General features: G+C 41.1%; 1 protein-coding gene across 2 annotated transcripts; it reads right to left on the reverse strand.

Moving 5' to 3' along the window:
* Positions 1 to 645: 645 nt before the first annotated feature.
* Positions 646 to 10,536, reverse strand: CCDC14 (coiled-coil domain containing 14). 2 transcript variants are annotated; one of them, XM_056496674.1, is made up of 13 exons: positions 10,478 to 10,536; positions 9,421 to 9,476; positions 8,896 to 8,959; positions 8,183 to 8,255; positions 7,949 to 8,089; positions 6,800 to 7,036; positions 6,620 to 6,714; positions 5,126 to 5,669; positions 4,464 to 4,605; positions 3,808 to 3,887; positions 3,141 to 3,359; positions 2,923 to 3,055; positions 646 to 1,845 (listed from the first exon to the last, which is right to left on the reverse strand). In XM_056496674.1, the coding sequence occupies exons 1-13, from the start codon at positions 10,508 to 10,510 to the stop codon at positions 870 to 872; spliced, it is 2,793 nt and encodes a 930-aa protein (XP_056352649.1). In that variant the 5' UTR covers positions 10,511 to 10,536; the 3' UTR covers positions 646 to 869. The 2 variants fall into 2 exon arrangements, with proteins under 2 accessions (XP_056352649.1, XP_056352650.1); XM_056496675.1 differs by lacking the exons at positions 8,183 to 8,255; positions 8,896 to 8,959; positions 9,421 to 9,476; positions 10,478 to 10,536 and adding an exon at positions 7,805 to 7,830 and having other exon boundaries at positions 7,949 to 8,024.
* Positions 10,537 to 11,855: the final 1,319 nt, after the last annotated feature.

An 11,855-nucleotide genomic window follows, 5' to 3' on the forward strand; every position in this document is an offset into this window, starting at 1 on the left:
TGTTTGACACCTCAACAACTGCAGAATTTCCATGCCTTCCTCAGGCTGTATATTCTGGTGCTTTCCTAACTCTACTGGTTTCTCAGCTTTCAGCTAAAGCCTCATTTGTCTCCTTTGTGTCAGCTCTGCTGCTTCTGTTCCTCAGCATCTTTCTTTTCTGTGTTTATCCACTGGTACTACGTTTACTACATTACCTTTTACTTTAGATAACAAGCAAATATTTGTAAAAAGCATGCCATATAACAGAACTGCACAAAGCAATGGAACTTTGATGATCCTTTTCTTGCCCTTGTCTGGACTCTCCACTTCATCAACTTCTTCCTTCGAGTACAATGCTCCAAAGAGAAAATAGTTTTATCAGTGGTGAGTGAAAAAGGATTGCTTCACATATTCCATAGGATATAGTATATATTAAAAATCCCAGATTGATGGCTGCCTTTATTTTTGGAATAGCCTGATCCTGACTTAGCAACTGTAATTCTCAGCATTCCTGCAGAACAGCTCTGTAACTATCTCTTTCCTGGCCTCTACGTGTGGAACCTCCTGCTCATGTACAGCACCTTACAATAGTTCTTTGGGGAAGGAAAAAACCACCAGTAAGCAAGCATATTTAATTTTGCAAGTAAAGAATATAAAACTAAGTCATAATTTAAAAAGCCATTTCTATTTCATATAAAAAGCCAATTATTTCAAGTTGTACACATCAAGGGGATCAGCACCACAGCTTAGTAAGGAACAAATTCTATCCATAATTGAGACAGCTAGAAAGAAGTTGTTACATACAAATATACGTATCAGTACCATACTTAATATACTTCAGAAAAACTTCATTTATCCAAATAGCTGCAGCCCATTTCGCTTTCTCAATCTCATTGTTTCCTAATGTTACTTTGTAGAGTCCTTTGTAACCTGGCTATGTTGGCATCCAAGGCTGCTAAGCTATTTTTAAAGTCCTCTTCATCTCGAGAAGTAAATGTTGAGAAAGAAGATGTGCTCCAGTCAGACCTCCCTGAGAAATCATCAAATGAAATGCAACTAAAATCAGCTGCTTTACTGCCTGTTTTCTCAGAAATCCCTGCTGGAAATGGCACTGATGCATGAGGGTATGTATCAGGCTGAGGCTGGTCTGGTTTATCCATGAAATCTTTTGCAGCCCCACTTGGAATGCCTCTTGGTCTCACTTGGACTCTGTCTCCTTCTGGCTTCATTTTATCCCCTGTAACTTCAAGTGTGTTTTCCACAGTCTTTTTCACACTGTGCCCAGCATTTAATTTATCCAGTAGAGCTGGATCCTCACATCCATACTGCTGCACAGAGCTTGGGAGCTCACACTGGTAATCCAGCCTCTGACAAGCCCCTCTGCTCTGGGATAGCACACCACTTCTTCCAGAGACTGGCTGCTGATTTTTAGAGGCACTGCTAGTCAGTGGAATATAAATTGTCTCATCCAACTTGGTTTGGTCATCCAGTAGAGTTCCAGAATCACTCCCTGTTTCTGCATCTTGCTTCAATGGAGCTGGTGATCCTCTGGGAGCTGGTGTTCGTTCTTCTGTGAATATACTGTTAGTTTTACTTCCTTCAGGAGCAAACTTTTCATAGGGCAGATTTTGCATTTCTGCTTCTCCAATTTTATTTGGGAATTGAAGATCCTTATCTATCAAAATATTATCCATTTCTAACGTTTTAAGGTAAGTCATTACTGAAGTACTCCCAGGAAACAGTTCAGGTTGCATCTGCTTTTCATGGTCTTCCAAAAGAGATTTTGAGAGAGCTTTTTCAGGTTTAGGTCTAACATTGTCCCCGGTGAGGTCAGACAGAAGCTTGGCCATGCTGCCCTGCAAGGTTCTGTTAGGGTAAAATCAACCAAACAGATTCAAAATCAGTCACTAAAAAAAAAAAAAATAGTTAAAGTCATTTCCATAGAAATAAAACATTACATTTATCAGGCTGTGGCAAAGTGGCAATGCACTTCCTAGATATTGTTATAAAATGCAGTTACAAATGTGAACCAATTCCAAGTTTTTTGAATTCTTCTTTAGCTCACTGTGGCTAAAAAGTAACAAAAATAGCACAACCCAATGAAGTTCTCCAGATTATTCCTGGTGCACCTGCTTTGAGCAGCACAAGATGAAATAAATTGATGCCAAGAAACTGTTACAAAGCAGATAGAAGTGGTTACCATAATTCAGAAAACCCTAGTGATTTTTCTTCTCATTGCATCTAAATAATAAAACTTAATAAAAGAAATATTTCTTCTAACTTACTGCTTTGTCCAACAAAAGAGATGAACCTTTAGATGTTTATGTCTCTAGCATATACACACACATGTAATGTGACATCATTCTACCACCACCTGGTGGTCAGCACAGCATTCATGGAAGTGTCTAAAATTCTACTGAAGAATTTGAAATGTCTATTCAAAATACTCTGCTGTTTTAATCAGTTCCAACTATAAACATGACAGACAACAGTTTTGTTTCCTCTGCACAACATACCCAAAACAATTGTATATACACACCACTATGCATCTGCAAAAAGCTATTTATATCTCACAGCTTGCCACTATTTTCAGCATAAAAGAGCAAGATAAAATAAATTCAAAGCAATAGTTCTTACTGGCAGATCTGCTATTTAGGAGTCAAGACTTCACATAAGTATAGCATATTACTTATATAAGTATAGTATTTTACTTTACCACAGAACTCAAGTCATAGAATATGACAACTCTGTTTTTAAAGAAAATGATAGCAGAATTGTAACAAAACAAACTGCAAAGAGAAGTTTTAGCTTATGTGACCTCCCACCACCAGGATACTAAGACTACAATAATCCATAGGATGAAAAACACCCGAAAAACCTCAAGGAATAAGAAAGAAGAAAGATTTTTTAAAAAGAAAAAAAAAAAAGTTTAGCCAATAGTACCTGGTTAATTCCCTCAGTCTCTTAACTTCTGCATCACGCTGACGTAACGTTATGCCCAAAATCTTATTTTCTTTCTCTGAAGCTTCTAGCTTAAACTGAAGGCTCTTCACCGTTCCTAATGCCTCCTCCACTTCTGAAATGCCAACAAGAACTTACATAATTATTTCTTTTAACTTTTAAAATGCTAAACAAAAAATAACCAAATTGAAAACACGCACCGATCTTGAGCTTGGTAGAATGAATGTCATAATGCTGTTTGTTCTCTAACAATTCTTCTTCTTTCTCTTGAATACCTTTTGCAAGATTTTTATTTTCTTCTTTCTGACTTTCTATTATTTTCAGCAGTTCTTCATTTTTAGCCTGCAGTGAATCAAGGCCTTTCTGTGATTCTTTCAACTGACTCTGGAGTATCATAGTCAAGGACTGCAAAGAAACCACTACCAAAAGTAAAACATAAAATGTTTAAGTGTTTTGTGTGGTAGCTGAATTTCTAAACCGAACTAAGTTTTTAAATAATCTTGGTAATAGGAATTTTGGTTAGAGAGGGAAGGTTTTGGTTGTTTTGGCTTTTTTTTTTTCAGCAAGGTAAAGCTCAAGCTTTCTTCTTCATTATATCATCAGTCATCTTCATTTTAAGAGACACATAAGGAAAAATAACCTGCTTGGCAGCTGAAGAGCCAAATCCGTCTATGTGGAGTTTATAAAGGCCCAACAATCCATGCAAATGCAGTTGCAGCATTAGACCCACTTTAGTTCAGCTTGTACTAAAGGCCACAATACATACAGACATATGAAACTACAGATATATAAATAAAAATAATAATATCTACTGTCATAAAGCTTTAATAAATATGCCCCCATCAAGCAACATTACTGGTACTTTACATTCATAGTTGCAGCTGTGTCCAGATGTCTTCTCACTGCTTTCTTGTTCCCTAAGTTGCTGGTTTAATATTCTTAGTCTCCTAAATATGAATTGTGAAAAAGCACAAATTCAGAAATATTACAATACATTTAAAAGGATTGCAATTTAAATTAGTTTGGTGATAAGTTGCTTTTGAGAATTAAATGTCAGGGAATATTTCAGAAATATAAAGAAGTCTTAATAACACATTTTTCTTACATTCTTACATTCTTATTCAACCCAAAAGACTCTTTTCAAGTATTTGGTAAACATCTGGTGTATAACCCTCTTCTGAAGTAAATGCAACCCAGTTATGTGAGAACTCTCTGAAATGAGAGACACTTTTGCATTTCAGAATAAACTACAAAAAGAATATGAGCATGCTATCTTGATAGCACAGTATTCAGAGTGATGCATCGACCACACTCAGTCAAAGGCCCCATCATGAGGTAACTGATACTACTAAAATACCAAAGTCATGCTATGTGTTAATTATTGCTTTTTAAAGTATATGACCTTGCCAGCACACTTTCTAATTCATAAATATTGCACAGACAGGAAGGCAATTTAAACCAGACCAGTCAGAGACGTTTCAGGTGCACGTGCAGTGAGCACAGGCTCAGTGAGGAGTTCCCACCTGCGCAGCTGTGCGTTCTCACTGCGCAGGGGCTGCAAAGCCAGAGCTATTTCAGCTTGGAGATTCGTGCTTCCCACCACAGCTGGGAGCTGTGATACAGAGCCTTCGATTTCACTCATCAGCCTCAGCATTTCTGAGTCACCTGCAACAGGTGAGGGGAAAAAGAGACTCCATAAACCTGTAAATCTGTAATATAACTCGTGTTTTACATGTGATTAAGCAATCTGCAAAGTGATTTAATAGTGATTTAGTAGTATCTGGGTTTTTTTTCCCTCCCCCAAGCTACATTTATTTAAAATTATTAAGCTTGAGTAGGAAAACTATGCTTTTCATCCTCAATAAAACACAACCCACCATCCTTCCAACCAGCCTTGGTGGGACTGCTATTGCAATCTGTCCACACCAGGACCCTCCTCGGGGAAAGCTCTGTATATGGAATAGCAACAACCTTTATCTTGCTGTCATAATACAATTAAAATATTACAAAAATAATTTACTACTTATCCAGAGTGAATCCTGAAGGTTTTACAGTTATGAAAAACCAAAGATGTCATATAGCATCTAACACATACAACTTCCAGAAATTGAAATGCTCACTCCTTTCATTGAGCTCTTCTGTTATTTGATGTAATAACTCTACTGCACAATTAAAATGTCCTCACCTTGATCTGTTACCAGTGCTCTGAGCTCAGCCATAAGATACTTTATAGTCCTAACTTTACGGGCTGTTTCTTCTGGACTTTCTTTTCTAGATTTTAGAACTTTCTTCACATGGCTTGTCTTACAGCTTGTATCTTTCACTGGAGACATGTCAAGTACATTCAATTCATCTTCACTGACCGTGTCCTCAGTGTACTCTTCAGGAGTATCCTCCTCTGTGTCATATGAGCCATCATGTTTTTCTGGACAGTGATGATGACCCCCCTGTTCAGTCCTGCCATTCAGCATTTCATGGGATTGCAACAGGGCTTGTAAGCACCGCATTAAATCTGCTTCTTTTATCTGCTGCTCTTGGCTTGGGGCCATATCTCTGGCAGAAGATGTTGGCACTAAAGGGGTTGATGCTCCAGGTGCTGTACAAGGGTTCACACCAAGAAGAGCAGTTCCAGACTGTATTTGTGCAGCAGGAGCAGCAGAAACCACTGGGCAAACCACAGGTCCTCCCATCTCTGGCACACATTCATTGCCACTGTCCACAGGAACACCCTGCATAAAAGATATTCTAATTAAGCAAAGAAATTAACATGGTTTTTAAATCTTTAGGAGAAAAACGTAAACAGCATCACCCTTATCTCAATGTAGACTTGTTCATTCTCTGCTAATTATAAGAACAACTACAAAGTAATAATGGAGTTATTTTCCTTTATCATAAGGAACACTTAAAATGTAAATCTGATTTAGATTACCTTTATCTGAAATGTTATTGACAACATTAAAACACACTTCTTTTACCACCGTTCTGTAATGAAAAAACCTCAGCAGTTTCTTGAATCCAAGTAGAACAGGGAAGAAAAGAAATACAAAGGACAACATTGTAACCTTTCAGTGTTTTAGTAGATGAATTTTTTAAAAGTCTAGATCATCACTAGCTACACATGGACTGTCTGCAGATGGAAGGTAAAACTACAGTCTAACATATTCAAGGTAGATTCAAGCCCTTTGCCACATTTCCTGAGGGGGCAGCTGGTATTCTCCATCAGCTCTATTCTATTCCCTGAAATACACAGGCCTTCTCACATGTGACTCTAAGATAATACAGCATGTCTGAAGAAATAATTGCGTTCATCATTGGCAGGCAAAAGCTCCATATGATATATGAGTTCTTCTATCAGGAGTTGCTTAATGATCCTAGTGTGTAGAACTGAGAATGCAATTAACAGTAATCAATAATTTCTTGCACTTTTCATGTTTGCTGTCCATTACAGAATTCCCCAGGCAGAAGCAAGCAGCCAGTTGAAATGCCTCTAATTTCGTTTTTCGGTGTTTACATAAAATGGGTTTGGAATAGCACTATTTTCTCTGTGCATCACTACAGTTTGAAACACACAATTTTTTAAAAGGAAAATTATTAGGAAAACCAACATAAGGAAATGCATAAATAAATAGGCAGTGCTAATTCAGTGTTTATTGATAGTGAGAATCAAACTTTTACTTACTGACTGAGTGGATAAAGGATTAGCTGAATGCTGCAGAGACAGTGCTGATGTGGAGGTAGGTAACTGATAATTCAAAGCTGTAACATTTTGGCACCCTAAAAGAAAACAATACTCATAGATCATGGCAATGTGGACAAAAATCATGCAGTTAAACAACTCTATATTAATATTTCCACTAACCCTGGTTTGAGGTAGGAGGAGTTACAGTAGGAATTTCATTACTCTTCTGTGGGGGTTGGCCAGTTATCACAGACATCTGAGTTTGCACATGCTCAAACAGCTGCTGATATGCCTCAGGAGAGTGTTCACTGCAAGGTACATGAATTGATGGAACCATCTGATTCTGTGCTGCACTGGAAAGTTCCTTCTCAGTAGAAGGTGTGGTAGATGAGGCAACTTTTCTATTTGATATTGGCACTGTAGAAAAAGAAAGAACAAAAAACTCCAGCTGAAGTTCCCTGTCTTCTTGATCAACACAAACCCATGGTACTGTCTGGCAGATTCTGTCAGGCTCACTTGAAAATTGAAACAAAGATCCTATGACCCAGGAGACCAGTCAGATTTTGATTCACTAGCAGGCCAGCTCTAAAACACAATTCTTAAAATCTCTGTTTAGGTATAATTAAAACTCTGTAATTTTACAGCACTGGGAAGATTATCAGCTACATGCTTACTTCCTACAATTCCCAGTGGGCATTCTACTACACATCTGTCAATAGGGCCCATTCACCTACTAGATTAGAAACTGCACAGAAGAAACAGGGTGTAGAGAGACAGAAATGATAATAAATGAAATATTTCTCCTGGGACCAACTCAGCTGACAGCATCCATCTACCTTTCTTTCAGTGCTTTGGCCACTAAACCATTCAAGGTCTTGTCATTTCTAGCCACACTTCCCTGTTTCCACAAACCCTTCTTTGAGAAAAGCCTGGCTGGACACTGAACTTCAGATCAGTTTCTAGCTGTGGATCCTAAACTGAGACCAAGGGCTGCAATGCTTCCCTGTCCAAGAGAAATAGGGAAAGGGTATCATTCTTCTCCACACTTCCTACAAGATAAAGCTGACGATGTTGATACTTGTAAACACACTCAGCTTTCTTTCTTGTACCTGAAGTTCAACCACTTGTGAATTTCTGTAATTGTTTAGTAAACATTTAAGGTTTCTAAAAGGAAATAATACATACTTTTGTGGATCCAACCCAGGATCAACCTGTAACAAATGGCAACAATTATTTGAAGCCTTGCTGAATCTCACTAAGTTGAGGAGTCTTTCAAGGTTGCTTGAACACAAAAAAAAAAATAAATCAAGCCTAAGAAAACCCACTTACCAATTTCTTTTTGGACAGGGGCAGGAGCAATGATTCTTTTTGACCCTTTCTTCATGGAAGTATTTCCTTTAGTTGGCAAAGGTTTGGAAGTAAATTTAAAGGTAGTTGTTTTCCCAGGTCGCTTATGGACAGTCTCCCTTCCTAGCATTAGTTGAAAGAAAAAGAGGTCAAGAAAACAAATCAAGAGAGCACTACAAAACCTAAAAATGTAACTTGTGTTTTAAATAGTACAACCTGGAGCTTCCTTTTCTAAGATATTCTTCAGTAAAGCTGCACAATGGTCAAGTCCATTATGAATAGTATCAACCTGCACAAAGAGCACTGCAGTCAGTAAACGAGTAGCACTGTTTTCTTTCAGTACCTAACAAAGAACAACTTATGACCAAAAAAATGTATCATTGCCCATGCACTACTTTGCAGTTACATGGAAATTGGCAAACACACAGATTCTGCAAAATAAATAAATAAATTGTGCTGTTACCCCCATGTCCATTTGCTCAATTTTACATTAATTACATGTATGTTTTTTATTCTTATTTCCATGTACATTTGAACAATACAGCCTACTTGTGTTTTGAAGGAACTGGCTCAGTACTGCAGCACTGACTCCGTGCTACTCTTTCTTTCCAGCAAAAAAGCCTAACAAGGGTGGCTGCTCTTTTGGGAGGGCCAGCCCTTGTCCCTCAGCAGCTTATTTGTGTTTCCTAAACGTATCCTGTGCCTTGAGGGGATCTGTCAAGCCAAACTCGCTGCACACAAAGCCCATTTGCTCCTATCTGCAAGATGCAGCACAGACACTCTTGCTTGTCTCGCAGGAGCAATTTCAGGTTCAGATGCAAATTAATTAGGATTTAAATTAATCTGGTTTTCTTCTGTTACTCAAGGTATTCCAATTTCTCTTCTCTTTATATAACAGGGATGATTGTGTTAAAGAGCCATTTAATTACCTTATTGTCAGATTCAGTAGAACGGCATGCTACATTAGAATGACATCCTTTCCTAAAGCCAATCCTGAAAAAGTGAAATTCACTGTTAATACAATCTCCTTAATAGGAAACAAAGTAAGAAAAAAGAAAAAGCAAACTACTTTCATTTGATAACAGCAAGCAAATTAATTTCATCATGAAACAAAATAACTTTCTTCTTGAAAACTTTGCATGCTGCAACAAACAATTTAAGCAAATAATAACAATTTATGTCAAAGAAGAATCAGTCTCCACTCAACAGTCTTACATACAGCTAGTAATTACATAAATTCATTCTTTTACAAATGTGAAATCTGCCATTTTTATACGCAAAACTTCTATTCAGTTTGTGCCTGTCTGTTTATGGGCTGCTTAGAACCTTTCAGGTAAAAATGTTTTATGCACACAAAGATTTTTTTGCTCAATTGTGAGGTATGACAAGTATAAGGCTCCCAAATGCTCACAGATACACACAATTTAAAACAGTATTAGTGAAAGAGGTCTTACTGATTTCTTCCATTTGTTAGTTTAGCTGCTCCTGACAGCCTTCCAGAAGACAGAGCCTGTTGAATACAGAAATAAACTTTGATTTTCACGAAGTATTTTCACAACACTTGAAGACTACTATTGCCTACCAATTCCAAGAACTTTTGCCAAGATAGATCAGTTCAAGAGAAGTTACAGCTCTCAAGCCAAGGGAGCAACTGCTGCCAGCAGAGCCTGAAACTTGTGGGTTTCACTTGATAAAACATGCCTTGACAGCAGGATGCTTTGTTAATTTCCACAGCATTTGACAGACACAACCACTTACTTAAGGACTCCCCAAGAGCCGATGTACAAATGTGTTTCAAATGGAAACCATGCTTGATAAATACAAACTTGAACTGTGGGGACTTTAAAAATCATCTATGGCTAGGGCACACCGCACAGAGACACAGCCACAATCACAGCATGGGTGAGGCAGGAAGGGACCACAGCGGCTCAAGCAGGACCACCCCAGAGCACATGGCACAGGTCTGCATCCTGACGTGTTCCTGAGTATCTCCAGTGAGGGAGACTCCACACCCTCTCTGGGCAACCTGCTCTTCCTCATGTCCAGGTGGAGCTTCCTCTGCATCGGTTTCTGCCCATTGTCTCGTGTCCTATTGCTGGTTCCATCCTCCAACCCCCCTTTAGCTATGCATACACAAAGGTGTGCTCTCAGTCATCTCCTCTCGAGGCCGAACACCCACAGCCCCTTCAGCCCTTCCTCGTAAGGGAAGGCTCCCAGAGGCTCCAGACCACACTGATCCTCGCTGCTCGCCGCTGGAGCCGCTCTAGGAGCTCCAGACTCTCAGGCAGAGAGACAGGCCCAGCAGCGCACACAGCACCCCAGGACCACCGTCAGGTGGCTGCGGTGCAATCCGGGCTCGGCCGCGGAAGGCCCGACCTCGTGCAGGAGTCGTTACGCGGACGGCAAAGGGGACCCGCTATGCCCTCTCACCCCCTCCGAGCACCCCGGGGCTCTGGCGAGGACACCCCGAAGGAGCCCCGAGCCCGCCCGCTCCCCCCGGCCCTCACGCACCTTGCGGGGCCGCGCAGCCCCCGGCGCGGCCATAGCCCCGGCCCGGCCCCGCCCACGTCCGCACCGCCCCCCCAGCGCCGGCCAATCACCACCCAGTCCGTGCGAAGGGGGCGGGGCTAACGGCGCCGCCTCGCGGCGCGCCGGCGGCTGCGGGCGCGGGAAAGGGAAGGATGAGCTGGGCAGCGCGGCCGGGGATTGGCGGAGAGCGGGCGGGGAGGAGCCAATGGGAGGCGCGAGGGGAAGAGCGGGGCTAGGGCGGGGCTAGGGCTGGCCGCGAGGGGGCGCTGTTCGCCCGGCACCGCCTCTCCCTGAGGGCACGCCCATGGAGCCGGGAGTGCCCGTGCGGTTGCTGTCCGGCAGCAGCGTTGTTCGGTTCCCTAGGGAATCTTTGGGACGAGCAATGCCTGCGGAACAGGGGCTCCGTACACTCGAAAAATAAGTGAAAAACCGAGCCCTGCAGGTGAGTGGTCACGGAGATCAGGTTGTGCCTTGCTCGTCCAGTCCAGCGTGTGACCGAACACCAGCACGTCAGCCAGACCCTCGCACTCAGTGTCGCTTCCAACCTTTCTTAAACAATTCCAGGCTCCGCTACTTAACCACATCCCTGGGCAGCCCATTCCACTGTCTAACCACCCTTTTAGTGAAGAAATTCCTCCTCCTGTCCAGCCTCCAGAATCTCCCGAGGCTCTGTCCTCTTGTCGTGCCTGTGCTGCCCAGGGACACCAAGGTAAAGCAGGCTGGCATGGGAAAGGAGCTGCTGGGCCGTGCTGTGCAGGATCCATCGCTTCTTGGCTCTGCACGCTGGCTCCCAGCTCGTTAAACCCTCTGTGGAATTCCCAGATAATCTTCCGTGGAGTTCCCAGAGAACGCTCCTGTGCGCGGATCAGCGAGGGAGGTGCCTCAAGCTCCACGCTCACAAACACACACACTGTGTATCCCTGCCATATCAGTATTCTGCACTCCCTCACTTTTATTAGCTGGATAAATAGACCTTGTGAACGCACAGAATTGTAAGCAATTACATTTACTCAGGGTGAAAATGTGGTTGCATTGCTATGCTATTACTGTAGTAGAAATATGTATAAATATTCAATATCTCTGCTCTCTCAAAGTGTAAATTGTGTTATTATTACCATGTTAACATTTACACTGAAACTATGACAAACTTGAATTAAAAACATGTTGTGAAGACATTTATCATCCTGTCAAGCGAAACCCCAAAGAGAACAGTTACTCAGAAGGGTTTTCTGGCAAGAATTTGGATAATTCTTCAATTCTTCTCTTTGGAAAACTAAAAATTATAAAATCACTGTAATAGAACAGCCGAAGGAAGGAATATAAACTAGAATGATAAAAAAGAAAGATGAAAAAAGCTCAA

This window comes from Oenanthe melanoleuca, chromosome 7 (genome assembly GCF_029582105.1).
Source record: "Oenanthe melanoleuca isolate GR-GAL-2019-014 chromosome 7, OMel1.0, whole genome shotgun sequence".
Taxonomy (NCBI): domain Eukaryota; kingdom Metazoa; phylum Chordata; class Aves; order Passeriformes; family Muscicapidae; genus Oenanthe; species Oenanthe melanoleuca.